We start from the raw sequence: 27760 nt of genomic DNA on the forward strand, positions 1-27760 counted from the left end.
CACAAAGACTGATTACAGATAACAGGGTGCTGGCAGCATGCACTGATAATGCTAAGAGAGGGACTGAGAGAGAAAGAATGTGTTGCAGTAAGAGAGGTCTATATTGGCGATGTGAATCGGCAGTGAAGCATTCTGGGGCTTCGTGTTACAGGCCTTATACGGGGCCAGGGCCCCTGTATCTCTGCTAGTCTCTGCTATTCTTAGCCTGTCTGTCCCTCAACCTCAGCAACCCTACAGGCAAGAAATTCTTCTCCACCTTGATTTTAAGATAAATGTTGACTTGTGAGATTTTGCACTCTCAGAGACCTGAGGTTTCTTGATAGTTTTTTATTTCAGGGTCAGACTCTGAGAGAGTTTGCTGTTTTTCTGAAGTAGCTCATCCTTGCTCTGCACTCTCTTTCTGTGTGTGTATTTGCACATGTGTATTTGTGTGCACGAATGCATGCCTGTGTGTTCATTTGTGTGTCTCAGAGGTTCCACAGCACCTGACCCACCCACTCACCAGCACCACCACCGCCCCAGGGTGTTTGTCCTGAGAGCTGGGAGCAGACAAGGAGACACGGTTGTGAAGCCAGGACTGACGGAGGAGGAGCGACCGCCGAGGCACTGTGTGGGACAAAAGGATAGCAGAACAAAGGCAAACCGAACAGGAGGAGGAAACGCACAGCCAGAAGGAGCTGTTAGCAGGTGGAGTGCTGACATTTAACTGAAGATGAGTACGTACACAGTGACTCTGAATGGTCCTGCTCCATGGGGCTTCAGACTACAGGGAGGAAAGGACTTCAATATGCCGCTCACTATCTCCAGGGTAAGGACAGAGACACCCTCACAGGCTCAGATTTGTTGTGACAAAGCCCAAAAACAGAGAGAAAGCCACAAGCAGTGTTGTTAATATAAAGTGTTTCAATGAATGACAAACTGATCATCCGTCATGAAACTAAATACGTTCTCTCAAGCTCTTTGGCAGAATTAGCAATTCAAATATTGCAGTCCACAATATTGTAAACACAGAGATCTGTTCCCCTGGTAGCCATCTTAACTGAAAAAATGTGAACTTTATCAAATTTTCCTGTTTGAATATCTTGTTAAGTATCACTTTAGTTATATTATTTTAAGTATATCTAAAAATAAATGTCATCTTTCTGATGAGTTATATTCAACAGTGGTTTTAAGTGACAGCAGGTATGCCAGGTTTTTTCAAAGGCTCAAATTATACTGTACTGTTGAGTCTTTAATAGTTAAATATATCATGGATGTCTTTAAAAGCACAAACTAAATCAGATCCTTTTTATCTCTTTCTTTACATTTGCATACTGTAAATGCATGTGATACTTGTGTGCACAGGTGTGATTTGTGTATTTGTGAGCAGTGGCAAAGCAACAGTTATGTAATGTTGCTGTACGTGATGATGACAGGGAGGCTCTGCTGTAATCTCCACGGAGGTCTCTAGAATGGACTGAAATAGTTTTACTGGAGCAGAAGTGCCGCTTGCAGTTGCTAACTTTTACAGTTGGTTTTCTTTGACATTGCAAATTAAAAAACAATTTAAAAAACAACACAGTAAGATTAATATGTGATTAATAAAGCAAATATCGTGATTTAATGATATCAATATGAGCTGTTTAGTGAAATATTCAAACCAAATTCACAAGTCCTTACAACACATAATACAAATAACTTCTGTTTTGTCATTTTTACATTTAAAAGTTTCTCAGCTATCAGTTCACATGACAAGAAGTACTGTCACTGTACAAATGAAGACAACAAATCACTGCTCAGTACAGACTGGGTCTCTCTTTGGCAGGACTGCTGGTGTATTCACAGCCTCAGCTTTAAATAGCGCTGGAAGAGAGCTGGATGGATGTAGACGGGTGGGAATGGGATGGGAAAGCGATGAGGACACTGAGGAAGCTAATGACAGCTTGTGTTACCTTTAGTAAGCTTAATTCCTCGCTGTTGGTCAGTTTCATTTTCAGTGTCTGGAGCTGCGCCTATAGCAGGAACAGATGGATGAAGGCTTGGTCCAGAAAATGAGAGAACGAAGGTGTGGCTTACCTGAGTGGAATGTTAACTCTGCTTCCTCTCTGATTGATGTTGTTGTGTTGACTGCCAGCTCCTGACATTTGCTGGTTTATTGTCTTCTGATCCCAGTTTAAGACTGCAAAAGAAGAGTCGAGGGGTCTTTGATCTGTGGCCATAAAACATTGTATCATTAGATTTACTCTCATCCCCTGGTTGTGATGGATCCTGGCAGGTTAAAATAAAACACTGCAGCTTGACGTGACGGCTCAGGATGGCATTACAGTTTGACGTAACACTGCTGCGGTTTGGATTTCAGCTTACTTTTAACAAGAACTAAGAAAAGAACGAGGAATGAAGACAGTAGATTCCTTACATGCTGCAGTCCGAAGCACAGGACACTGTACTCTGATTTTAAGTTATCATCAGTGGGCTCATCATATTATAGGAGATTTCATATAAGGCAGTACTGCACCAAATCTTGACCTTCTGACCAAACGCCATGTATAGAACTATGTTTATGCTGTGCTGAGGCCAAGATATTTCTAAATGAAGGAAAAGAGCTCTCTAGTTTCTGATTGGCTGCTGATTTGAGTGACTGCATGATGAAACTAAATGACTACAACATAATATATCATAAATAATCTGTGTCCAGCTGATTGTTTGCAGCCATTTCCCCTTTAAAACAAGCATGGATTGGTTTATTCCATACAAATGTTGCTTTTAACATTCATATCTAATTTTCTAAGAATCATGGTTCCCATCTCCTGTTTGTCGTCTGATAAGCTTTGATGCAAATAGAAAATATGCATGAAATGATCAGACAGGCTACGAGTGTGTGAATACACAGAGATGCAGCTGTGCAGAAATCATTTCCCAATACCAACCACCATTTACTGTAGCTCCACTTCCTATCATGTGCATACCCATGTAAATATGAGTTTAACGCAAAACACAAAAGGATGAAAGAGGAGTTTGGAAAACATATAAAAGGCGTGAGGGGAGGGTGAGAGGTCAAACAAAGGCATCAGTAATAGTATGTATGGAATAACAAGGTTTATGAAGTGTGGATTATAGTGAGGAAGACAATAATTAATGCAAATACTGATAAAGAAACAGGGATGTTTTAAATGAATGTCACTAGCAGGTGTGTTTATGTGTATGAGTCTGTGTATGAGTGTGTGTGTGTGTGTCAGGCAATCGAGGGGGGCTCAGTAGGGTCAATCACAGTGAAGTCGCAGGCATCAACAGTGTTGCTTATTTTTAACTCTTTAACGAGTTGACTGTAAGTCTAGACCGAACACTGTATTCCTCAGAGCTCACTTTAACCTTCTTTTTGTGTCATTTAGCTGCTAAAATCAAGCTTGTAGCACAACCAGGGAGTGCTGATGAAAGAATAACAGAAAATAAAAATTAGGAACTGTTTTGTGAAGAATTAAAACATTTAGTTTAACTAACAGGAAGTCCCTTTTCTAAGCCTCTAATACAGGAATCATACAGAAATCATGTCTGCTCCAGTAGCAAACATGAAAATATGAATCATTCTCTACATCTAATGACTCTAAAACTCTTTCTGCTTAGAGATTAAACGCTTTGTTTTTCACATAGCAAACACATTTTTATGCATCCCTTATCAGCAGAGAGGAAGGATTAGTTTATTTTTGCTCATTTAAATCTTATTTATGGGGCCACAAAACATATTGTAAATATCTACACAGTGTGGGGCTATTCCTCACATTACAGCTCAACTGCAATGACCTGGCTGGCAATGAATGAACAAATCATTTTAATCTAATTTTACATCATAGAAACGTCTTTACAGGCATCAGGGCTCTTGGTTTCTAATTTCACGCCCATCCTTGCAAGTCAATTTTACATTCATAGATATTGCCAAAATTTCCATATGAGCAGATTTTTTCATTTGTCGAAGAATACTTTCCCAGTGTTCCCAGTCTGATGTCTTCTGTCAACCCTCCCCGCCTCCCACAGATAACTCCGGGCAGTAAGGCAGCAGGCGGCAGCCTGGCCCAGGGTGACATCATCTCAGCCATCGATGGAGCCAACACCGATGGGATGACACACCTGGAGGCCCAGAACAAGATTAAGTCTGCCATCCACAAACTGTCACTCACAATGCAGAAGTAATCAACCACCACACTCATACACCCCAGCAAACTTATGCCAATGAGTTGCAGAAGCAACTTTTAAAGCACCAGAGTCATAAACTTGTAAACAGCATAGAAATGAATCAGTGTAAATATTTAAGAAGGAAGTCAAAGTGATAAAAATAGCTGTGAGCATTTTTGTTGAAGGTGAGCGGAGAAGCATTCGTCCTTTAACATTCATCCTTTAACAGATGAATGCCAAAACATGCAGCTTCAGCATCTAAAATTCTAAACAAAGTTAGCATATTTTAAAGATTTATTTTATTTTTCAATCTATAGATCAAGGCGTCCTGCTCCAGTTCCCACAGCAACTCCAAGAATGGACTCACCCATGCCAGTTATCCCACACCAGAAGGTATAATCAAACCCGCTATGTCTTCAATGAAAGAAATAGATTATCAGCACACACAACAAAAATGCTTTTACATCTCTTAAAATTTGTGTTTGTGTATGTTTGTGATGTATTATTGTTTAGTTCATGTGTGTAAATATATCAGAGTATTGTTTTGTGCCATCAGACAGAGTCCTGCTGCCCTCTAGTGTAAAACATTCACAGTGCAGGGAGTTCTGCAGGGAGGTCAGAGGTCAGACCTAGAAATTCATCTATCATGACATTTTCCTATTGTTTTAGGGAGGCTAAGGAGGAGCATTTTGCAGGAAAAGCTCAAAAGGAGGACCAGTCTTTTGTTAAATCCCCTAGAATAAAAGATGCTGCAAAAGAACACCCCTCCCCAAAGCATAAAAAACAAGCCTCCAGCAACCCTGCAGGGGCAGTATAGTTCTTCAGCTCTAGAAATATAGAAATTATTTCAGGGCAATTTAGGCTAGGAATCACCAGCAACTGAGAGTGTTGCATCACTTGGGAAGGTTAGCACATTTTAACCCCCCATTATGCATTACAGAGAAGATTGAACTCTTTTGGGTGATCATCAAAAACAGGCACCAAGTTGGTACCAAAGAAAATATCAGGAAAATATTGCTTTTCACTTAACAAGCAATGAAGTCACGTCACCCTTGTTTGACCACACATTAACCAGGCTCTGAGTAGAAAGTGTACTTTGAACTTTCCAATCGTGTCCCACAGCTTCTACGTCTCCTGTGTGGCACTATTTTAGGATCGTATACACAAACGTGTCTGGCCTGTATCCAAGTAACAGAATAGCAGCGGATCGGAGTACAGCGTCATTTTATGGTCTTTATACCAGCATATCTCAAACTCCTTGCTAAAGGTCAAGTGGTCTCAGAATCACATTCCGTTGTTTCTGGAGAGGTTATGAAGATGATATGGATGAGTTTTTGTGTTCTGTTTGAGCTTTTTTTTTTTATCTTCAAGCAAATGTACCCACTTCTCTCTTTCGTCATTTTGTTCATCTTTTAAGATACTTGCAAACCCACAGTCAGAAGTTGTAGTGTGGTAATTTGAAAAAGTTTTTCTTTTCTTTTTTTACTTTGTGAAAGCTCCAATTTTTATCCCCTTTCTAACTAATGAATCATGGATTTCTGTAACGTTGGCATTATTTAATTGAGCATTCAGCATTTTTCTTTATGCTAATCCTTGGAGAAGTGGAGTGACATACTCGGCGCTCCACATGGTAATTCCACTAGCATGGAGCTCAGACATGAGGGCATTGCTGGTGTGAAGGGACACTTAGAAAACAATGGCCGTTTTTGATGCGCTTTGCAGTTAACATAATCTTAAGAGCAAATTCATAGTCCCAGCATAGTTTGCTTCCCCCCCCCCCCCCCCCCCCCCTTTTTTTATCTTTGGTGAACAAAACAAAAACAAGGTGATGTTAAGAAGATTTTTTTTTTAAATAAACTGTCATGTTTTTCTCCTGGTACTTTACCAGAATACTTAAGAATACTTCACTGGTTTACTGTTTATGGGCTTTTCTTAAATTAAATTTATTCATATTAAGAAATAACTAATTAGCACCAAATTCCTTAAAACTGTCAACAAACACCAGAGTGAGCAACATTTTACACAAAATATTGGGACGGCATATTCATAGGTGAAACCTCGGCTTCAGAATAGATTTAGAGGTTAATTACAGTGTGACCTGTTAGACCTCTGACATATCTCATCCAGGTATCAGTCTCCGCTAATGTGTTTCCCCTCTGGAGCCAAGCTGCTTTACTTTAACAGCCAGCAGTAAGTCAGGTGTACGAAAACGTGCTCCAGGCAGAGCACAGCACGATGATGCCAGCATCATGCCACAGGCCCCACCTCACAGAGAACATGGAGACACACACATGGGAGAGAGCAGCTGTTGCACATGGCCATGGAATGTTCCGCTCTGGTTACACACCATCATCCCGAATCCCCTGAATGCCAGACCTGAGATAGGATACCCCCATCTATAGGGAAATGTCCCATGTGTGGGATGCTTCACTTAAAATATCATATCCAGAACACATTTGTGTGTTTCACTGACCATAGTCGAGTGAAATGAAGCAAATTAATATAGACGGTGAATTCAGGGATGTTAGTTTTCTTCATACCTCATAGTTATCACTGCCATGTCAATAGTGGTATCAATTATAGCTTCTGTAATCTAACAGGAATTACCTGTGAGGATAAGATTTTGACAGTGTGAACAGCACAAATCCGAATTTTTCAAATCCAGCTCAGGCCACGTTCATATGTGGTACTAAATGGGATACATATCCAATGTTTTTCAAAGCAGCCTCTGTCTGAATGTTTATGTTGCATTTCATTTTACTTCAAAGTCACTGAAGATATATTGCAATTATATGCCGGAGGAGGCAGGATTTAGGAATGTAAACGCTGCCTCAAAATATTTTATATCATAATTATTTAACTTCTGATTGCACAACTTCTAAATTGATTCACACACAATGACATGTGTAGCATCCATGTTTACATCCATTTTTTTACTCCTTTTCCTTTTTCCATCTCTTTCCGGCTCCACCAGAATTTTCCATTTTTAACTGAATAAAACAAAACTTGAGAGATCCTTTTATGGCCTCACCCTTCTAGCACACAACATGGCTGGATGTACCTTTATGGGCTCTGTCATGGGTGTGTTCTTTAAATGAGATCACATGAATGGTCATCACTATATTTTACAGGACAAAACCTTTAAAACCTTGGACATGACTTCTAAGTTGTATCAGTGATGAAGACAGAACCTCCCACAATCCAATTTCTACAGCAGCTATCTTTTGTTGAAAGTAACATGGATGTTTGAACACCCTCAAATGTGACTGAAACATAAAGATTTTATATAATGCAGGAACAATTGAAAAGTTTATTGTTGGACCAACAGTCAACTCCAAAATCCAAAAACTATCAAACTGTTAAACTTTCACTCAGAAAATAACCAGTAATTACAGGATATCATGTTGGTTTAAAAAAACCAAACTTTTCTTCTGTTACATTCCTTTGTGAAAGTAAGAGGAATTGGTTGTTGTTGTAATATAGCTCCAGTTCTCACACAGGTGCATCTGGTGGTTTGTGCTGTGTTTGTGTATATTTCTGTCTGTTCTGTGCTAAATGCGTCTTTGCAACCCTCCTGTCATGTGACTAAAACACTCCTGCTCTTGTCAGTCATTCCTAGGGATGAAGAGGAAGCAGGGAACTATCCCAGTGATGATAAACTACTGCTATTCTAATGTGTACATTAGGGATTACACTGTAGTTGGATTGTTTCCTACAACAAATGCAGGGCTATTGTTGTCACCCAATACCTCTAGTGATTAAATACATTCTCCCCTTCTTTGTCTCCATTTGTCTGTCCATTCCTCTCGTGTGTTTTAGGTCATCGCAAACACAGCTGCAAAGTCAGTACTATCACATTTCTCAGCATTTACTGTGCATGAAGTAAATCTCAGTGGATCATAGTATTAAGTGTGTAGAGATTTGCCACTGTTTTGCTCTAACTCTAACCTTAGAAGTGTGTGTCATCTGGGGTGTGTCTGTTTGGTCTGTTGCGTTACTTTAACATTAGCATGTTGGGTTTTCTTTGGACTTGCATGTTAGCTTTAATCATGTTTGTGTTTTGTCATTATATTGTACGTAAGCTTCTAAATTTCAGGGGTTCTGCTGTGTCCCAATTCCATATAAAAAAAAACAAACCTGTAGATTAAGAAAATGTACATGCTTTGAACAAGGGACATTTTTGTAAATGACGTGAATCCAGCATTGAACAATTTATCTGTTCATGCCTCTTTTCAATGCAATGTCTTTTAGCGACAGAACATGCTTTATCAGCTTAGGAAAGTGTCAAACTTTGTTCCTTTCTGAAAAGCATGTCATGCACTAACAAACAGTACAAATAATATATATGAAATATGACAAAGTGATCAAAGGACCATTACGTTACTATATCTTCACGTACCAGTCACCTTTAGCTGTATTAAGGTTCATTGTATTGTATATTCCAGCAATAAGTAGGAAACTGGAAAAGGCAGCCGGCTTTAATAGTAGCCTATCCTCAGCTGCTATGGAAAATGTACAGAATCTAATTTGAGGCTGATGCAATGAAGTTTGTTCCATCTTGCAAAGTTTTAAAACACTGTTTCATAAATTGCTGCATTAGTTATACAGCTATCTTTTTAATAAGAGTATCATCTGTTTTATGAGTTGCTAGGCAGTGATGGTCATTCTTGCTAACGCTGACATGCTACAGACAGCCAATCAGCCTTCCCAGAAGGCTTGAAACTGTTATAGCTGCAAATGTGGGCCAACAACATATTAACACATTTGAATAATAATGGGATGTCTATTAAATTCATACGACAATCAAGGCAGGTGAGCCAATACGTTTGGCAATATATCCATTCATTAGCTGTACCACTTCGTCCAATGAAGTTCATGGGGCAGTTGGAGCCTAACCCAGCATTTAGCAGGTGAGAGACAGGGTACACCCTGGACAGGTCATCAGTCTGTGGACTGGGGCCAACATAGAGGCCAGTCATTCACGCTCACACTCACTCCTAGGGAGAATTTAGAGTGACCAGTTGACCTAATGCATGTCTTTGGATGGTGGGAGGAAGCCGGAGCGCTCGGAGAGAAGCCAAGCATACATGGGGAGAACATGCAAACTCGAAAGGCCACTGTTCAAACCTCCCCCCAAGGCTCAAACCAGTGACCTTCTTGCTGTGAGGCTGCGGTGCTAACCACCACACCACCGTGTAGCCAGGATAAACAAGTGTCATTGTGAATTCATTTTTTTTTTTTTTTTTTTCCATTATCACCTAATCAGTGAAATTGGTCTTAATGTCCACACATTGTCCCTATTTTAAGAAAAAAATAAAGTAAGGTTATATATTGTTCATTTACATTTGGCTTTATCGAAGGACAGGACTACATTATTTATGTTTTTATTTTAGTTTTTGTATAAAGGGGTCCCCAATGAAAATAGGTTGGGAATAACTGTAGTAGATGATGATAAACTTTAGTCCGCATACTGAAATATTTGAGTGATTTTGACTCTTCCACATTTGCTTAAAATTAGTATGTTGCACTGAGTTGGGACACAGCAATGGTATAGTGTGTGTGTTTACTTGGCTCTGTGTGGCTGAAGATCCATACTGTGCATGGTGGGTACATTATGGATCTCTATGACCTAAGAATGATAAATACAGCTCACCCAATTTGTTATTTACATTACCACAATATGACCTGGTTTCCTTTTTTTCACTGTGATGCTTTTTCTGTTGTTTCCTCTTTCCTCTGTAAACGTCTCATGTTCAAACTCTTCACCCCTGAAACCCCTCTCTCTGACCGACTGACCTCTGACTCATCCCCACGCTGGCTCTGACAGTGTGGAGTATACTCCCAGCTTTAACCCCATAGCTTTGAAGGACTCAGCCCTGTCCACCCACAAGCCCATAGAGGTGAGGGGTCCAGGAGGAAAGGCCACTATCGTTCACGCTCAGTACAACACACCAATCAGCATGTACTCACAGGACGCCATCATGGACGCCATTGCAGGACAGTCACAGGCCAAGGGACACGACAGGTGAGATCACACAACTAAACTAATCCCGTCTATAGACTTTTATTCTCCCCTCTTCAGGTGTGCACCTGATATCATATTTGGTCAGTTCACCCAGATTACAAAGTAGGCTGACTTGTTTCAAGTTTGGAGATCCTAACCTGCATTTCTACCTTTAAAAGAATGGGCCTGGAATATAATGTTTTAAATTATGTAATATGTGTTTGTGATGGCTACCTCACACACCCCTTGTTCATTTGAAGCATCATATTTGCATATAATCTGATTAATGCACAATTAAGAAAAAAGCCAAATGCACGCGACCAGCAGAGGTGTTGTAGAGATAAATATTATCAGATATCTAAACAGGCTTTAAATTTATCATTGCTGAATCTGTTATTTTTCTGCCTTAACTTACCTTCAACCAAATGCCTACTTAATTTATTGTCTTCATTTTTAGTCTGTTCTTCCAATTAAGAAGTTCTGTCTGAGCTTACTGGTGCGCTTCCTTGTGGTTTCCTCTGAGAGCAAGTACATCCACCCAAATACAACAGTGAATAATGTCACTGTTAATAGAGCCTGTAGCCTGTGTGAGCATATGGTTAAAACAAACGTATTCTTGGCTTTAGTGTACATTTCAATTAACACACGGGGTTAATTTGTTATGTGTGTGTGATCTAAGTCAAACTCCAATCTTTTCCTAAGCCTAACCATGTAGTTCTGGTTCCAAAACCTAACTATTATTATTATTATTATTATTATTATTGTTATTGTTATATTTTATCATTAGTTTTTTTTTTTGTTTTTGTTTTTGTTTTTTTTGCTCTAACCAAACCCACAAAACGTAAGAGAAATGAAAAGTAAACTGATTTCCTTTCCAGAATTTGGGTGAACTGGCCCTTTAAGATTCAAAACGCAAATAAAGCAGAGCTTTTGAGCATATGTCAAAGAGCCCATATTATGCTCATGTTGATGGAGTTTATGAGAATAGGTTTCTTGTTTTCAACTGTGAAAAAGAAATGATTTCCTCAGGTATTACAGCAGCATTCTCTTTTTTCTGAAAAAGATGCATTTTTAACTGCAGTCTCTTGAAGGCTGTTGTCCCTAAAGGCTGAGTTAGCTCTGATGGGCCAGATGATTGGTCAAAAATGAAGAAGTGGGAGAGAGCTTCCCATTCTTGTATAAGGTGAATTAAATTACCAGACAGGTAATATGCAAATTTGTTACAGAGTGACATCAGTAATTAACTAAAGCAAAGCCTAGACTGCAAACATGGTGTTTAGGCATTTTCTGTGAAAAAGACATGTTAGATATCAAAGGAGAGGAAAACATAGAAGTATAATATGGCCTCTTAAAGCCTCTGCTTCTAGAATAGGATGTCTATAGTAGTGTATGGCTTTTCTTTGTTGTGCGTGTGTGTGCTTTTCACCCACTTTCCTATGCTCATTCCATCCAACCAACCACACTTGTGCTGTGCTCCATCCCTCCCCATCTTTCCTTCCTGATTGTGACCTCAGTGAGGAGGCGGGCTCTCCCTTGGCGTAAGTACAGCAGTGTGGCTTTTCCATCCCGACTCTTAAAATGCTCTTTTGTCCCATTACTTAATAACAACTTGTGCATTGCTCCATCCATCTCATTAACTAATCTCCCAATGAAAATGATTGAAAGTCTCTCTGCATCTCTATGTTCACTTTATTTATTTTTTTTATTATTATGTTTGTGTGTTGATTTATGTTTCTGAAGTGTACCACAGAGTTTTGTTTGGTAAAACTTGCTAACAATCCATGGACTGGTTTTCATATATGGAAGTACCTACTTCCAGGTACTTCGGCCAAAGTGTGAGAATGCAAATCATGTCCAGGGATTTAAGTATCACAGCACTGTAAATCTGATGGAATTTTATCTAACAGGATTTAATGGCATGAAAATTTTCTGGCAATCTATTTGCAGGTTTTCAAACAACTACTGACGGTCACATTGACTCATTTTCTAACACTCATTAAATATTGTTGGAGGAGCACTTTGCTACATTGCTTTTAAGTTACTTCAGTATATAATATCAAAAAACATGTGAGAAAATCATTGCATTAATAATGTGCTCCAACCCAAATCTAAAACAATCATCCAGACCTGTCCCTAATAAAGAATGTGTTTCGAAAAGAAAAATGTAACAACAAACTTATTCTGTTATAAGACTGGAAAGATTGTCATTGTTAAGGTGTTGTGAGAAATGACACACACACACACACACACACACACACATATATATATATATATATATATATAATGACAAATTAACGCTGACAAAGCTAAACACAGCATATCTTGGTTTTATAAAATAATATCTGGACTTTTGCAATAAAAAAGTCAAACTAATTATTACTGCATTTCTAATGTTGCCACAATGTTCTCTGATTTGGTTTGTATCAGAGTACAGCTGTGCCACCTCTGGTGAGAGCCACAAGTCTTGATGGGTTAAGCAGGACTAGTTTAAGATTTTAAAGTGTCTCATTGGTGTCCTCTGGTGGTAGTACCAAAAGCGTACCATAAACAAGCACTGCACAACAAATAGGTTGCAACCGTTCTTCCAAAGAGCACACCTTGATACCAGGGGAAATTATTAACATGGATAAAAAGATTTAGGCTTCTTATGATGTTTGCTGTCAGGTGTTGAATTACTAAAAGTACTTCCAAAATTGTGCATCATGGAAATTTAAGACTTAAAGAAGATTCATTTTGCATCAAGTTTTCATAAAGTTATAATACCAAGTGTAAGATCTGTGGATATCGTTTACCTTGCAGTGGAGCTCTGCCCATTAAGGAGCCTGTGGTAGACTGTGCGTCTCCGGTGTACCAAGCCGTGATCAGGCCAGGAGAGACAACCCAGGACATGTCCGAGTGGGCTCGCCGTGCTGCTAATTTACAGTCTAAAAGCTTCAGGATCCTGGCCCACATCACTGGCACTGAATACCGTAAGTATTCTGACCCCCATTTCCTTCCTCTATGATTGTATCCACTTCTTTTTCACTCATAAATCAGTCATCTCATTCTCATATGTCAGTACTGAATCCTTTTGTGTATTTCTACCTTTGCAGTGCAAGATCCAGATGAGGAAGCGTTGCAGAAAGCAAGGTAAGAGTCTTTTTCCTCTTCTACTTAAATTTTGTTATCATATTCAGTCAGGAACAATCACAAGGTGCAGCTTTAAAAATCAGTCCCAGAGAGTATCCACGTATCTCAAAAGAATAGTTTGACATTTTGGAAAATAAACCTACTTGCGTTAGATATAGTTTCATATGAGGACTGGTTTCTCCTACCACTGCTATGCAGATGACACTCAGCTTTTCCTTTCTTTCCCACCTGATGACACAACCGTCTCAATGCGAATATCAGTATGCCTTGCTGATATCTCTGCATGGATGAAGGATCGCCACCTTCAGCTAAATCTGTCCAAGACTGAGCTTATTGTCTTTGCAGCCAGTCCTTCTTTACCGCTACAGATAAGTGTGCAGCTTGACTCAATCACACTAGTGCCTACATCTTCTACCAGGAATCTTGGTGTCATGGTAAACAACCAGCTGACCTTTAAGGACCATGTTGCCTCGGTTTCCCGGTCTTGCCGATTTGCTCTCTACAACATAAGGAGGATCAGACTCTACCTGACTGAACACACGACCCAGCTTCTGGTCCAGGCTCTGGTCATTTCACGCATTGACTACTGCAACTCCTTACTGGCTGGCCTGCCTGCATGCTCAGCTAAACCTCTGCAAATGATCCAGAAAGCAGCAGCACGTCTGGTCTTCAACCAGCCTAAAAGAGCTCATGTCACTCCGCTGCTAATTGCTCTTCACTGGCTTCCAGTTGCAGCACTCATCAAATTCAAAGCTCTGCTTCTGGCTTACAAAACAATAACCCAAACGGCTCCGGTCTACCTTCACTCCTTAATCCAGCAGAGTCCGTATCCACTTTTAAGACCAAGCTAAAGACTCAGTTGTTTAAGGAGCATTTCCACATTTAGCTTAACTAAATGAGTTAGAAAGATTTGTCCAGCTTTTTGGATCAACCAAGTACTGAAGAAGCTGTGTGCACTTATGCCCAAGATGATATTGTGTTATGAAATCGCGATCTTGTATTTAAATAAAATGACAAAAAAAAAAAAAAAAAAAATAATAATTATATGCACTGCACTAGCACTACATGACAGCACCTGGGTCCAACTGGACTCAAAAGCAGTCTGACTATCACTTAATTATGACGTCCCATCTTGTTTGAATTCATGCTTGTGTTGTTCTTACTCTCAAATGTAAGTCGCTTTGGATAAAAGCGTCTGCTAAATGAGTGTAGAATAGAATAGAATAGGACTGATACCTCTTGTGTCTGTATGTCAGCTGGTTATAAATAGGACACAGAAGGTTTAGTTAAGCATAAAGATGTGAAGCAAGAGGTTAGTCTCTGAGAAGAACAAAACTGGCTTGATCAGCTCCTCTGAAGCTTATTAAAGCCATCCGTCTTTGAAAGTGATGGTGCGTGCAAGTTACTGTGTATTTGCCACAAGCACAAGACTGAACATAACAGCTACCCCAAAGAGCTTATTTTTTGTACAAAGGGGTAACAGTTCCTTGATCTCTATCTTAGACCAGTTTTTAGACTTTTTCTGCATTTTCCTTAGTTTAAAAGTACACCATAAACTAGCACAATCACAGTTTCTGAGGCCTTTACAAGCAGAGTTACAGAGCTAGGTTAGCTGTTTCTCCCTGTTTCCAAACTTTAGGATAACCTAGTCTTCATTATAGGCATAAGTGTGGTATAAATCCTATCATTTAACTCAAGTAAAATTTTGTATAAAAACCAGATGTATGCACTAAGATCTAACAGTTATTGTTTTTATCGCAGAGAGAAGTTCGAGTCAGAGGTAAAAGGTCCCCGCTTTGCCAAGCTGAAGAACTGGCACCACGGATTGTCTGCGCAGATCCTCAATGTCCAGGAATAAAGAGGCAAAGAAAATACAAAGAGAGCAAGAGTGGAGGAGGACATATAAACATGGTCAAAAACATATGAGTTAACAGGAAGAGGGAATAAATTATGGAGAGAAAAATGAGCAGGAGGAGGACGACACTCCTCAGGAATGTGAGATAGTTGTAGCCTACAATAGTAGAATGTGAGATACAAGTTAGTGTGAGAATGCTATGTGTTTATAAGCTCAAATGTTAAATATATCTGTCCGCTGCTAAAACCTGATCTCACATTTGGGTTCTTTTGTTTTTGTTTTTTTTTCTGATTATGTGTTCAGTGTCTCTTAAATGAAAGGGAAGTTGTACAAAAAATAAGTATACAAGTGAAATTATGTTTCTTTTATGCCCCAGAACATGACCTGCATACACAAATATATGGATTTCAACACAATGCGCATGTTTGTCAGATGCAAAAGTGTTAGAAATACACACAAAGATACATGAATAAGAGCAGTATGTAAAGAATGCACTCAAAAATGTACTGATATCAATGTGAATAAATGTTTTCTTAAATCTCTATGGCTGGGTGACCTCTTATGAACTTAACATGTTTATTGAGTGTGTGATGTCCCTGTGTGGTGTTAGGATTGATAAAGACATCTCTCGGTCAAAGTGTAACACTTCCTGTCATTTTGATTGCTGATGGAAAGGCAAAAAGAAGTGGTCTGACTTTGCAAAGCTAGACTTTGATCAGAAAATGTAGCTAATAGCTTATGACAGATTGATATGATAGTTTAATGGCTGGTGGCAACATGGATGGTGACAGAGCTGATTTCACAGGTTGTTAAAGCCTCAAATACCCTGCACGGGGGAAAAATTAAATTTTGGTTTATCTAAGTTTCCAGGTGAAAGATTAAGTTAATTTGACATGAGAGCAACACTAATGGCTTTAAACAATTTAAGATAAACTATTGACCTTAGCAGAACTAACTATAGTTGAGGGATACTTGTGTGAAACAATGCGAAAAAGCTTTTTCAGATCCTCTGATTTACAGTTCTGTTTGCATCGTTTGCTCCCTCTGAAGAACTGAGTCTTGACCTCAAGGTTAAAGTGGCATGTGGAAACTTGAAAGACTTGCTTTTTGACTTTTATGTGCAAAGGGAGGACTGACATTTGACTTCACAAAATTCCAAAGTCTGAAGAAATTCCTCCACTTTAGCCACAGTGTTGTGTCTTATTGCCATATGACCACCAGAAGGCAGTGCAATTTTCTTTGTTTTATCGAACTTATAAGCCAGTGCAGAGAGGAGAATGACTCAGCAACAGAATTCCCTTTGGTTCCTGTTTTTTTCTATTTTCCTTGTCAACATTCTAAATCAAATATTGATTAAATTTTACAAAATGGGCCAATAACAAATCAATATCATCAGACAATCGCTGTGCTGCTGAGTTGACACATCAGGGAAAAACAGATGGATCCGGAGGAAAGTGTGACTCATTCAGGTGGAGATGACGAAGCATTTTCTCTCCTCTCACAATAGCAAAAATGCTGCAGATGCTTGTTTGTCTTTCCTAATTTGATGCAAATCAACACAGTGAGTTTGATATCACATGACATCTCAGTCAAAAGATATAATTTAGTAAGACTTAATCTGCCTTATATAGAGAATATATATTATTATGAAGTTTAAAAATACTCCAAAATAGAAGTATTTCAGCAGAGCAGAGGAAACTGCATCACTGGGGCAAGCTAACTGATGAATTATAGATTGTAACGGAAAATGTCACCAGTTGTTTGATGTGAAAAAAATCTCTTGCCTCTTGCTGTGCTGATTACGTAACAACATCAAAACAGGTGTGCTCAGAGCTGTCAAAATATGCAAACGGAACAACAGGCTGAGCTGAGTGAGTGAAAAATGATGGATGACAGTAGAGGGATGGTTGAGGGGCGGGGTTGCTGCATGGCTTGAAAAATGCTGCAGCATCCGGCCATTGCTTCTCCTCCTCCTCCTTTTCTCTCCATCTCGTGGAAAAAGGCTGTTACCTCCCCCCTCTGCGTGCAGTCTGTGTGCTGTAGCCCTGCTGTGCATTGCTCTCAGCCCTCTGTTGGAGCATCAAAAGGAGGAGGAGCCAAAACAGCAGACACACATACTCAGGCACTCACACTCTGACATCTAGCATCATCTCTTCTGCACACTCACTGTAAGCACCAGCAAGCCAGGCCCGTTTGGAACAGGGGATCCCAGCCGTCTTGTCCCGCAATGGATGTACTGATGAAGGGGTTCTCCATGGCCAAGGAGGGGGTGGTGGCCGCTGCAGAGAAGACCAAAGCAGGCATGGAAGAGGCAGCAGCTAAGACTAAAGAAGGGGTGATGTATGTAGGTAAGTAATACTTACTGTGAACTGCAGCGGGGAAAAAAACAAAAAAAAAACAAAGATTTTTTGTGCAACATGGATTTGCCTAATTTGTGCATTGTTTGAGGTTGTGTCCTATGGTTGTCCATGTTCAGAACACCAGAGAGAAATAGAGGGAGGGGAAAGATGAAGGAGTGCGGAGCACTGGCAGGACACTGCTGCAGGACTGCTGCAGGGCAGAGGGTGTGGGTTCTGTTAGAGTGATGGATGGATGGATGGATGGATGGATAAGTGAGAGGGTAGATGGGAAAAGTTGTATCTCAATAATAATAGGTAGCAGACTGGTTTAAATTGGGAACAAAAAAAATGAGAGAATGTAGGATATAAAGAAAGAGGGACACTGCAAAATCCTGCGATGGCGTCACTTGGGGGTTTTATTACCTGTCCAGCATTATTTACAATCAGTGCTTTATGAAGCAGATTACAGGGACATCCAGAGATTGATTCAATGCAGCAAAGTCCCCAGAGTGTCAGCTACTTGCCTGACCTACTTTAACATGTGTGGATCATGCATAATTGCACAGGCTGCCTATTTTTATAACACATCAAAGTGCAAAAAGACGCAGAAATCTACTGCTTGATGCCTTTTGAAGAGGCTTCAGGTGCTGTTTTGTTCATCTGCGTTCATGTCCTATGATTTTATTTTAGCTCAAGCAGCAACTGCGTCACATCTCAAGGTTACCTCGAGTATCAAGATGCTAGTCCACCAGAAAGGGAGAGAGGGGAGGGGGTATAAGAGGAAGTCCTGGTCATCGCCTTCAGTCGATCCCTTCAGTGTTGTCTCTGATGTCACACCGTGGCTTCAAAATCTTCATCACGACGGCGGGGAAAAGGAAAAAAATGTGCTTGCAGGAGTCAATGCCAAAAGCTGAAAAAATAAGGATAGGGTGGGGGGTGTACAGTAAACATGTTAAGCACTGCAGCAACTTGCTTTCCTACCCTACCCTCTCCCATTCTTCTGCTAGTGCAAGAATATGTGTAATTAGTGTTAGGCACTTTTCTGATGTTGCAGCAGCTGGATTTTATTTTTATTTATTTATTTTTACCAGTGAGTGTTACTTGATGACAAACCACCATCCTCCATCCACTGCTCCTACAACAAACCCCCACCACAAGGAAAGATGGAGAGATGCAGTAAAAATTAACCGTAAAGAGAGGGAAGGGGTGTTATGTCACAAAAAGCTTTGAGCCGATTGTCTCGTGGCTCCTGGATGATCACATGCAGGAACAGGAAGAGGAAAAGCGGTGACATATCGGGATAATGGAGGTGGAAATGACACCTAGAGAGTAGAGATGGGTGGCAAGCTCTGGTGAGACCGAAAAGAGGTTTGATGAGCTAAAAGTGAATTGAGAAACAAAAAAAAAAAAGGAAAAAGAAGCAAAGAAAAGAACAAAGTAGATCTCAGGAGCAGGAAGAGAGGAGACGTGGTCGGTGAGGCATTGAGAGTCGATGGCTCTGATAAAACCACTGTATCTGCCTGCAAGTGCGCAAACAGTAACAAAGTTTACACACCTGTTTTCAATTAATGAGTTCCTAGGCATGCAGCCATGAACATTTTTCAATGATGATTTTATTTTCATTTTATAATATTAATATGGGATGAATATTATCTACACCTTTATTTCATGAATTTTTATTTCTTGTGTTTTCACTAATCAGCGATGGCCTGTTAGGGCTGTGTATTTTTATGGATTGATAAATTATAAGCTTAAAAGGTATAAATTAATTTAGAAAACACAGAGAAAATGGCTTGTTTTCTTCTGCAATGATATAAAATCAATGTAAATCTCTTTATAACAGTAACTGGATGTTATGAAGAAGGTGTGACCTCTGTTGGGCATGTGTGTGAGTGTATAGGTAGCATGTGTCCATATGTTGTGTCAGAGCTTTCATCTCATCAGCACTGCTAAAGAAGAAATCTTATCCAACAAAAGAACGAATAGAGCCATATTTTAGCATGTTAATATCAATACTTCATAACAGGAAAAAGCATTCAAACCTGTTACACCATGCAATCTTCATTCATTCAGGCATGCTTTCTATTGGGATTATCATTTATGTTGAGGATTATTTCAGCAGGAGCTTTTTTTGTAATGGTCAGCATTGTCCTCTGTGTCACCAGCTGCTAGAATCTCTATTTTTAGTGTGATTTTTCCAATAAAAGGGATCTAAAAGTTCCCTTCACAGGTGAAATGTTACTTTTTAAAGATTTAGTTTGGTTGAAGGGTGAAATATAGAAATGTACGGTGTGCCGTGATCATCATGGGGCTTCCTCTGTGGATTAAAGAAAAGAAGCTGTGTCACTGCAGTGTGTGGATATGTGTGTGGCTGGGTGGGTGGTTGCGTGTGCTGTCCTGCAGTACTGCTCAGTACTCAGGCACGTGGCTTATGTACCACAGAGAGCGTGCAGAGGGACAGAGGGGAGCAGGAGGCAGCGATGACGGGTGGGTGCAGGAAACTGTAAATGGCAGAATCTGCATCTGTGTGATGGTCCAAAACGAGCACGCTCAGTTTGCTCCAACCAGCGCTGTTCTGCAGACATGTCTCCCTTCCTCCCACTGCTTCTCATTTTTTAGAGCAGAGATTTCCCTCCTTCGACCCCTCACTGTGGTACTTTATATAACCAACAGTTTAATCTGCTCAGGATCAGGCTGTAACGGGCAAAGAGATGGAGAGCAGACATAGAGAGGTGCTGATATAGTTCAATACAAAATGTTGTCAGGTTATTAAGTGCTATTAAAACCTTCAAATTCAGAGATCTCATGGTTAAAAAGAAAGATAACAGAAAATGAACACATCTAAGACAGATGGGAACTGCTGACACTTTGTTGTGTTATGTCAGGGTCTTAAGGGCGTTTGCAGATGAGAAATGTCCAAAATTACAGATTGAATACATCCTGTGGTGCAGCTTCTACTGTTATTGTGTTTCTCTGACGCTGGCATTATAACATTAGATGGTTAAAACTCTGAAGCAGAGATGCATCTCAAATTATGTGGTAGTTATGTTGCTCAGGACTTCACATCATGAGGTTGTTAAAACATCTTACATTAGGTGAGAGTCATGATTTCATTCACTGATAAATGATGTTCTTTAAAAAAAGAGAGAGGGGCACATCCCTCATGAATCATTCTCTCAGAGTACATGAGTCACTGGATGAATGTAATCTTTTACTTTGGTCTGCAGGCAGCAAGACAAAGGAGGGAGTTGTGTCATCAGTAAACACAGGTAAGAAAATTTTTGGAAGGTATGAAAGCTATTTGTAATCACAAATTGACAGTCTCTGCAACATCTGCACAAAGGCATGTGATCTTCAGATAAACATAGAAAACGCTGTGATTTAATCAAAATGTTACACTAAACTACACTATTAGAAAATAATATTTTCATTAACTATGAAACAATGTTAGATGTAAGTTTATTATTTGGTTGGTCTTGTCCAAATATTCACAGAGAACACAGAGAAATATAGATTAAATATAAAACAGTTTCCCCGTCTCCTCATCCTTAGAGATTTTCCTTTCATCAAAATAAAAAAAATATATTTGAAAACATTTCTGATGCAGAAAAAATAAAATAAAAAAAAACATTAAGTATTGAGGTTTATTAGAATAAGTACCTCTTTTGGTAGAGACAAAACTTATAAGTATACCTGAAATGATTATTCATTCAGCAGGTTGGAATTTGTACATTTATGTACATGAACGCCTCATCAGTGATGTAGCAGGAGGGGTTTCAGGTCTATCAACATCAAAGATAATAATACAAAAATTCCAAGTAAATTTAATAGCTTAGGTAATGTTTTCAAATTTGCTGCCTTTAACAATTAAATCTAGCATGTAGAAGCAATAATATGTTTATATTAAAAATATATTGGCTGCAAGATATATATATATATATATATATATATATATATATATATATATATATATATATATATATATATATATATATATATATTGCACAGATTCTCCAACAAGAGGTTTTAATGCAGTTGACACAGACCATCAAAGTGTGTTTAACCACCATCCTTCCTCCTCTCTCACCATGTCAGTGGCCAACAGGACTGTGGATCAGGCCAACATCGTTGGAGACACAGCGGTTGCCGGGGCCAACGAGGTATCACAGGCGTCCGTGGAGGGCGTGGAGAACATCGCTGCCTCAACCGGAATGGTCAGCCAGGTCAGTTAAATGTTGAGTAATGTGACCTGCTTCAGCAGCTTTTAGTTTCTGAACTAGAGCATGTACTAGAGACAAAAATAAATAAATAAATAAATAAAAATAATAATAATAATAACCAAAAAATAAAAACTAAATTTAGATAAAAACGTGATCAAGAGGTCTATTCTGCCTGAGTGAGATATTTTTACACCAGCCACTAGATAGAGCCATTCCATCCTAAAGAATATGCCTGGAAAGCCACAGTCTGCAGAATAAACCAGATTTCCAACTGCAGGGAACAATGAGCATGCTGGTATAATCAGATTATTTACCAACTAATTTATAGGCATTTTGTTGGATATCTAAATCTCTACTCCATGTAAACTAGCTTGATTTAGGCTGCAACTAATGATTGGTATGTACATTATAATACCAATCTATGAATATCCATGGGTCATGAGTATCCTTGAATACTGCATAATTTGTGGCATTCAGGTCCTTTTTTCTTTTAGAAAGAAAACATCTTTAAATAAAATTAAAATAAAATATATAATTTTATTATAAAATCTCTGGATACATATTTGTTAAGTTTGAACCATAGATTTCTTGTTATTTTTAACATCAATAATAATTAAATTTAAAGATGTATTATCATAATAGTTTCGAATGATTAAAGCTAACACTTTGCTGCATCATTAAATCTACATGGGCACTTGCAGAAGGCAGCGCTCCTTCAGTTCCTCAACAATTTTAAACAAAGTTTATTCACTCTGGACCAAAAATCAAATGGTTCTTCTGCTAATGCACCATAACTTCACCAAGTTTAATGAATCCCAGCTCTTTACATTGTACTATTTCTTTCAAACACAAACTTCCATCTTTGGCAAATATATTTGCACTTTGTTTGACATTAATTGCACCAAAAAGTATAACAAAAAGTTGATCTGATCTTTCCTCTTTTGTTCTTATTAAGTTGACTTCTCTGTCAAATGTTAAATGTCCCAACATTTAGCATTTTCCTCTTGCATGTCTGTGAGATTTTTTTTTCTTGTGTTGTTTCTCGTGGCTTCTGTCTTGTGTATCTTTGCTGTGTTGTGCTGCTCTTCTCACCTTTTGTTGTTTATGTTGTTTGTATCTTGTTTGTGTTTTCCTGATAGGAGGAGCCTGTATACGAGGTGCCTATTGGACAGAACAGTGTGTGTGGGGGTCATAGGTCATCCTGGGGTGGGATAGGGTGAAGGAGATACAGGGAGGGGACACTCTGCATGCTGATAGAGAGTTTGGTAGCTGCACATGTGCAATATAATTCAGTACACCTGCAATACACCTGCAGAATCATCGTGTTTAAAGGTAGGTAGGGCGTATTGCAGTTGTATTGCATTGCATTGGTGTGCATTTGCTACAGTAATAGTGCACATAAAGTGAGCATCGGGAGGGAAAATGAGAAACAAGCAGCTGTGATGCTCTGAAATTAAAGCAGTTAAACTTCAGATAGACTTAAAAGGAACACTTACATCAGGACACCATATTGACTTTTGGAAACATTTTCCTACTTGATGCTCACTAACTTGTGTGGTTTGAGCAAAAATGATACTAAAATTCTCATTTCTAACCATGTAGCTCCTCTGTGGTTATAAAACCACATCTCCAGTTCATCAGATAAGGCGGTGACTATATTACAAATGTGTTTTGTAAGCTCAGGCTAAATGATGCCAGTGCGTCTTAAGCCTTTTTAGGATTTTACTCAAACAAGCTCAAAAGTTATAACCAACTAACTGACTTCCTGTGTAGTCTTAAGCATGTAAATAAGAGTTGATTAACTCATAGAGCATGTTTAGTTAACTCTTTCGTCAAAACTATTATATTATAAGGCACATGGACAAAAAAAGAGGCATTGGTGTTTAAATCGTCCACCCTACCATCACCTCATTCTTTCACCCTGGCAGAACTTTCCACTCCACCTCTCTGATATGTCATTTATTCTGCTTCCTGTCTTCTCGTCCTTCAGGGAGAGTATGGAATGGAACAGGGTGGGGAAGGAGGAGAGGTAAGAAAACAAATTTGACAACATTTTTTATTAGCAGCGGATCGATCTTAGTTATACAGTAAAGGTTCCCAGAGGTGATTAAAGTAATTCTGATCCTTCCATCCTGACGTGTAAAGGTTCACTGTTTGGAATTTGGTGATATCTCAGGGGAAGAACTGCATCAAGTGGATATCCACAAGATAAGAGTATATTCTCCCAAAAATGACTTTCCTCCCTTTTAAATCTGACAGTTTTAGGGTCTAAATCTAATTAACTGCAACTGAAAAATGAATATAAGATTGATATAAAATAATAAGCTTAAAAGTAACAAGCTGACATTGACTTTTGGTTTCATGTTGAATAAACACCACCCTCTGAAGGGTGAAAGCCTGTGGTTGATGAAAGACATTTAGAACCCTCAAGTTCAACATTTGCCATCACATTGGCATGTAAATGTTTATGTTATTGGTCAAACCATTAATTATGTAGTGGAAGTTAAATATTTAAAAGTGATTTTGGATCCAACCCTTGAGTTTAAAAACATATTTTAAAAAAAAGATTAATAATACAATAAAATATAATTAGCTATTTTTCAAAATATCAGAAATTTATTTATGGTGGAGCATCAAGAGTGTTTTTAAATGCAATTATACACATTAACTTCTGTTTCACTTACTGGTCTCAAGCAAGTCAGACAACCTTGAAAGCAACTAGATCACTCAATAACCACCTTAAAAGTATTGGACAGGAAACCAGGTCGACTGCTCAAGGAGAGTGCAGAATTCCCAAAAGAAGCTCTACTTTTGTTCACTCTGCTTTTTCATAAAGAAGTGGAATAAACTTCCTGGTACCTTAAAATCGTGATGACTTTCAGAATTTTTCGCTTGGTACTAAAGAAAGAATTTTGATGAACATGGGTATTCTATGTGTTGTAATTTTTACATGGCTGTTTTTGTAGTTATGAGTTTTATTGTAATGGGATGTTGTTTGTTAAATGGCATTACTATTGTTTTAATTTGGCTGTATTTATTTGTTTACGAGCCCTGGGCCCTGCCCAGATGGAAATTAGCTAGTGGCTAAATCAAGTACAATATCATCTGATACCCAAAGGACAGAGATCAAAATTAAATTACACTCACATTTTTGAGCTTGTAAACTGATGTTCACAAATGGTTCCCCAAAGAAATACACTCTCTAGATAATCTCATAAACTCCACAAATATAAACAGATGAGGTGGACGTGTGACTAAAAAGACCATTGTCAGCATGAATGCAGCAGAGAAAGTTTCTAAATCACATACTTGCCCATAAGAGCTTCTCCTCCTTTAACAAATGACAGAAAATAGCCCTGCAAAATTAAACTGCACATACAGCGTATTTGTATTCACTCTATAGATCAAGCATCCAAGTATACAAGTTGCAGTGGAGACATAAAGGAGGGTCAACTCTTTTTGATCCAATAGAGAACCAGCATATTTCCAAGAAAATGTTTAAATGTGACTAATTTCAGGGGCATAAAAGGGAATATTGAAAAACCTCAAAACTATTTAAAACTTTATCTGTAGAGAGCCACTTTAACCACTGGATCCACTGTATCTCCTTCCCTTAATGATGGGCTTCTTTCTTTTCTATTCCTTCTTCTCTTCCAGGGATATTAGTCATTTTCAGGACCCTCCAGCAGCCCCTCGCCTTCCTCGCCTCGCTGTACCAGACTCCAGATGTCCAACATATTTTTTTGTGACTTTATGGAACCAAAATCAACTAAAACAGACTCTTCCGGATGCTGCACCTCAGCCCCTTCTCCCTGATGCCTCCCCCCCTACTCCCAGTTACATCCAGCCTGCCACCTGCCTCAGCTTCTTTCCTCTAATTTTCTGCAGCTTGCAGCTTTCCCTCCACTGCCGCTGTTCCCGCTCCTCACCTGTGTGTTATTGTCTTCCCTGCTATGAACCCCGGTGTTGTTGCCACCCCACGCCTGCCAACTCATAGAGAAATCTCACACACAAACAAACACGCTCACACAAATAAAAAGACAAACCTTACTTAACCGCAGGCATGAAACACCCACATACAGTACATACTATAAATGCCAGCACCGACCACACAATGGGCAACTGAGTGACAACTTGCGATTTAAGTCTTGAGGTGTACAGAGAACCTGCTCTTCATGAAAAACAAGAAGTCATTGTATGCTTGAGGAGGGCTTGACAAGGTGTGTCCATGTTAGCTTGTGTGCATGTGTAGCTGCTGGCGTTCAGAATAAACCTCCAGGAGCTCGTGCAGGGAATCGTGAACGGGGACAGATATCAATCTGTTAAATGTGCAGTAGTTAGTTACAGTAGACTGCATGAGCAGATGTTCTGTGTTGTTAACCATAGAGTAGCAGCTGTTCTGTGTCGCTTTGTATGGCTTAGTGTGTTCTGTGCCTCAGCATTTAGAAACAGTAGAAGTGATACACGCTGCTCATTTATTTTAGCTGTCAGATGGAAAACGTGATGTGATGCATGAAAAAGTAAAGGGACACTTTTAAATCTTCATAATGTTAAACATTTGTGGCTGGAAAGTTTGGCAGAAGCGTTTAACAATCAATGGTTTAATGAGATTTAGGTGAGAGGGGAGCTTTCCTGAAAACACCCAGATTCTGATCATTAAATAAGTAGATTTGGAGTTTCTGATAATGAATTTCTGATTTGCACCAACCAGCCATCTTTTGTTCTGTTTTTGCTAAATATAATGGTTAAAGGTTAAAGTTGACCTTTTAAATATTAAATATCACCTCACTGAATTATCTTACACTCACGTGAGGAATTTTGTCACCCAAAAACTTTTATTGCTTTGCTTTTTTTTTTATTATTGTAATGTCAAGGTTACTTGTAAGCACCAACCTTGACTCACTTTGACTTAAAGTCCAAGTTACTGTTGAGTCAAAGGATGAAGAAGTTACCCCAAAGTCACCCTGAATGCAATGTTGCCAGATAAAAATTAGCTGGCATATTTGATAGGCACCTTTGTCTCCAAACACAGATAACTTTATTTTAGTCTCTACTGGAGATCACAAAGTTTAAATATTCTATGCAAACTATTAAGTGGAGCTTTCACAAAAAGAGAGAACATGATCAGCATTTATGGTTTGCATGTCAAGCAGAGACACAATCAGAAGAGACATTTTTCTGTTAATCAGAATTATTTGATTAAATAGTCATTTACTCCTCAGTGTGATGAGTTTAAGGGAATGTGAAAGCAGCATATGTGGGTGTTTTAAGGATACATGAAGTCTGTCTTAGCCAATCAGACGCCTCCTTTCTCTTGTCACTCAGTGTCATGCCACTTTTCAGTGCTATTCTGCCCAGCACCAGGGTGTGTGTCCGTATGTGCCGTGTATGTGCGTGCTTGTGTGTGTTATCGTAAAACAGGTTCAGCCAGCAAAGTGTGCGTGTGTGTTTGTCTTGAACAAGTTTGTGTGTTTTTATTTTTTGAGGCCAATGGAAACTGATGACTGCATGTTGCCTTATCAAGCAATGTCACATTCGCTCACACAGACAACACACTACACCAAACACACATACTTAACATAAACGCAGCGCTCGCTCTAAACACACAAACACAAATGCACCAACACAAATCACGCACCGTGTTTAAGTTGGCATCAAATCAGACTCGCTGATTTTATAAACTGTACTAGTGAAAATAAAGAGGTTTTGTTGAAATCCAGCAGCTGTGTTGAGAGTTTGTTTGACAAAGTACAATGGAGCTCCACCCAGTATTAAAGCCAGTAAATGTTCTCTCTCAAAAATTCCTTTGCAGCAGCTCTTTTAATTCCTGTAAGGTGGAAAGGTTGGGCCTCATAGATCTGACTGGTTTTTCAGGCAGAATCAGGTTGCACATAGCAAAGAATACTTTGCACATTACTGAGATAAATAATGAGATTACTCGATACTTGAATTACTCTTGAGTACTCAAGGTTTTCCAACAGAACATTGTACAGAGCATCACATCACATGGATCCTCTACCAGATAACCTATTTACCCAACTAGACATTTAACTAGACATAATATGTA

General features: G+C 39.0%; 2 protein-coding genes across 4 annotated transcripts; both read left to right on the forward strand.

The window, feature by feature from the left end:
• Positions 1-471: 471 nt before the first annotated feature.
• On the forward strand, positions 472-15676 carry ldb3b (LIM domain binding 3b). 2 transcript variants are annotated; one of them, XM_041973054.1, is made up of 9 exons: positions 472-808; positions 4009-4160; positions 4464-4539; positions 7966-7988; positions 9974-10171; positions 11665-11688; positions 12950-13119; positions 13243-13279; positions 15041-15676. In XM_041973054.1, the coding sequence occupies exons 1-9, from the start codon at positions 713-715 to the stop codon at positions 15135-15137; spliced, it is 873 nt and encodes a 290-aa protein (XP_041828988.1). In that variant the 5' UTR covers positions 472-712; the 3' UTR covers positions 15138-15676. The 2 variants fall into 2 exon arrangements, with proteins under 2 accessions (XP_041828988.1, XP_041828990.1); XM_041973056.1 differs by lacking the exon at positions 11665-11688.
• Positions 15677-17145: 1469 nt separating this feature from the next.
• sncgb (synuclein, gamma b (breast cancer-specific protein 1)) lies at positions 17146-27412 on the forward strand. 2 transcript variants are annotated; one of them, XM_041974885.1, is made up of 6 exons: positions 17146-17482; positions 20701-20742; positions 21569-21696; positions 22833-22850; positions 23684-23722; positions 25351-27412. In XM_041974885.1, the coding sequence occupies exons 1-6, from the start codon at positions 17362-17364 to the stop codon at positions 25357-25359; spliced, it is 357 nt and encodes a 118-aa protein (XP_041830819.1). In that variant the 5' UTR covers positions 17146-17361; the 3' UTR covers positions 25360-27412. The 2 variants fall into 2 exon arrangements, with proteins under 2 accessions (XP_041830819.1, XP_041830820.1); XM_041974886.1 differs by lacking the exon at positions 22833-22850 and having other exon boundaries at positions 17151-17482.
• Positions 27413-27760: the final 348 nt, after the last annotated feature.

The sequence above is a fragment of the Melanotaenia boesemani genome, chromosome 21 (genome assembly GCF_017639745.1).
Source record: "Melanotaenia boesemani isolate fMelBoe1 chromosome 21, fMelBoe1.pri, whole genome shotgun sequence".
Lineage (NCBI taxonomy): Eukaryota > Metazoa > Chordata > Actinopteri > Atheriniformes > Melanotaeniidae > Melanotaenia > Melanotaenia boesemani.

Bases quoted from the DNA above. Each gene is read 5' to 3' on its own strand.
- sncgb (XM_041974885.1), top strand. From the start codon at position 17,362: ATGGATGTACTGATGAAGGGGTTCTCCATGGCCAAGGAGGGGGTGGTG. The intron at 17,483-20,700 runs GTAAGTAATACT...TTTGGTCTGCAG, and splicing joins AGAAGGGGTGATGTATGTAG to GCAGCAAGACAAAGGAGGGA. The intron at 20,743-21,568 runs GTAAGAAAATTT...TCACCATGTCAG, and splicing joins TGTGTCATCAGTAAACACAG to TGGCCAACAGGACTGTGGAT.
- ldb3b (XM_041973054.1), top strand. From the start codon at position 713: ATGAGTACGTACACAGTGACTCTGAATGGTCCTGCTCCATGGGGCTTC. The intron at 4,540-7,965 runs GTATAATCAAAC...CGTGTGTTTTAG, and splicing joins CAGTTATCCCACACCAGAAG to GTCATCGCAAACACAGCTGC. The intron at 13,280-15,040 runs GTAAGAGTCTTT...TTTTTATCGCAG, and splicing joins GAAGCGTTGCAGAAAGCAAG to AGAGAAGTTCGAGTCAGAGG.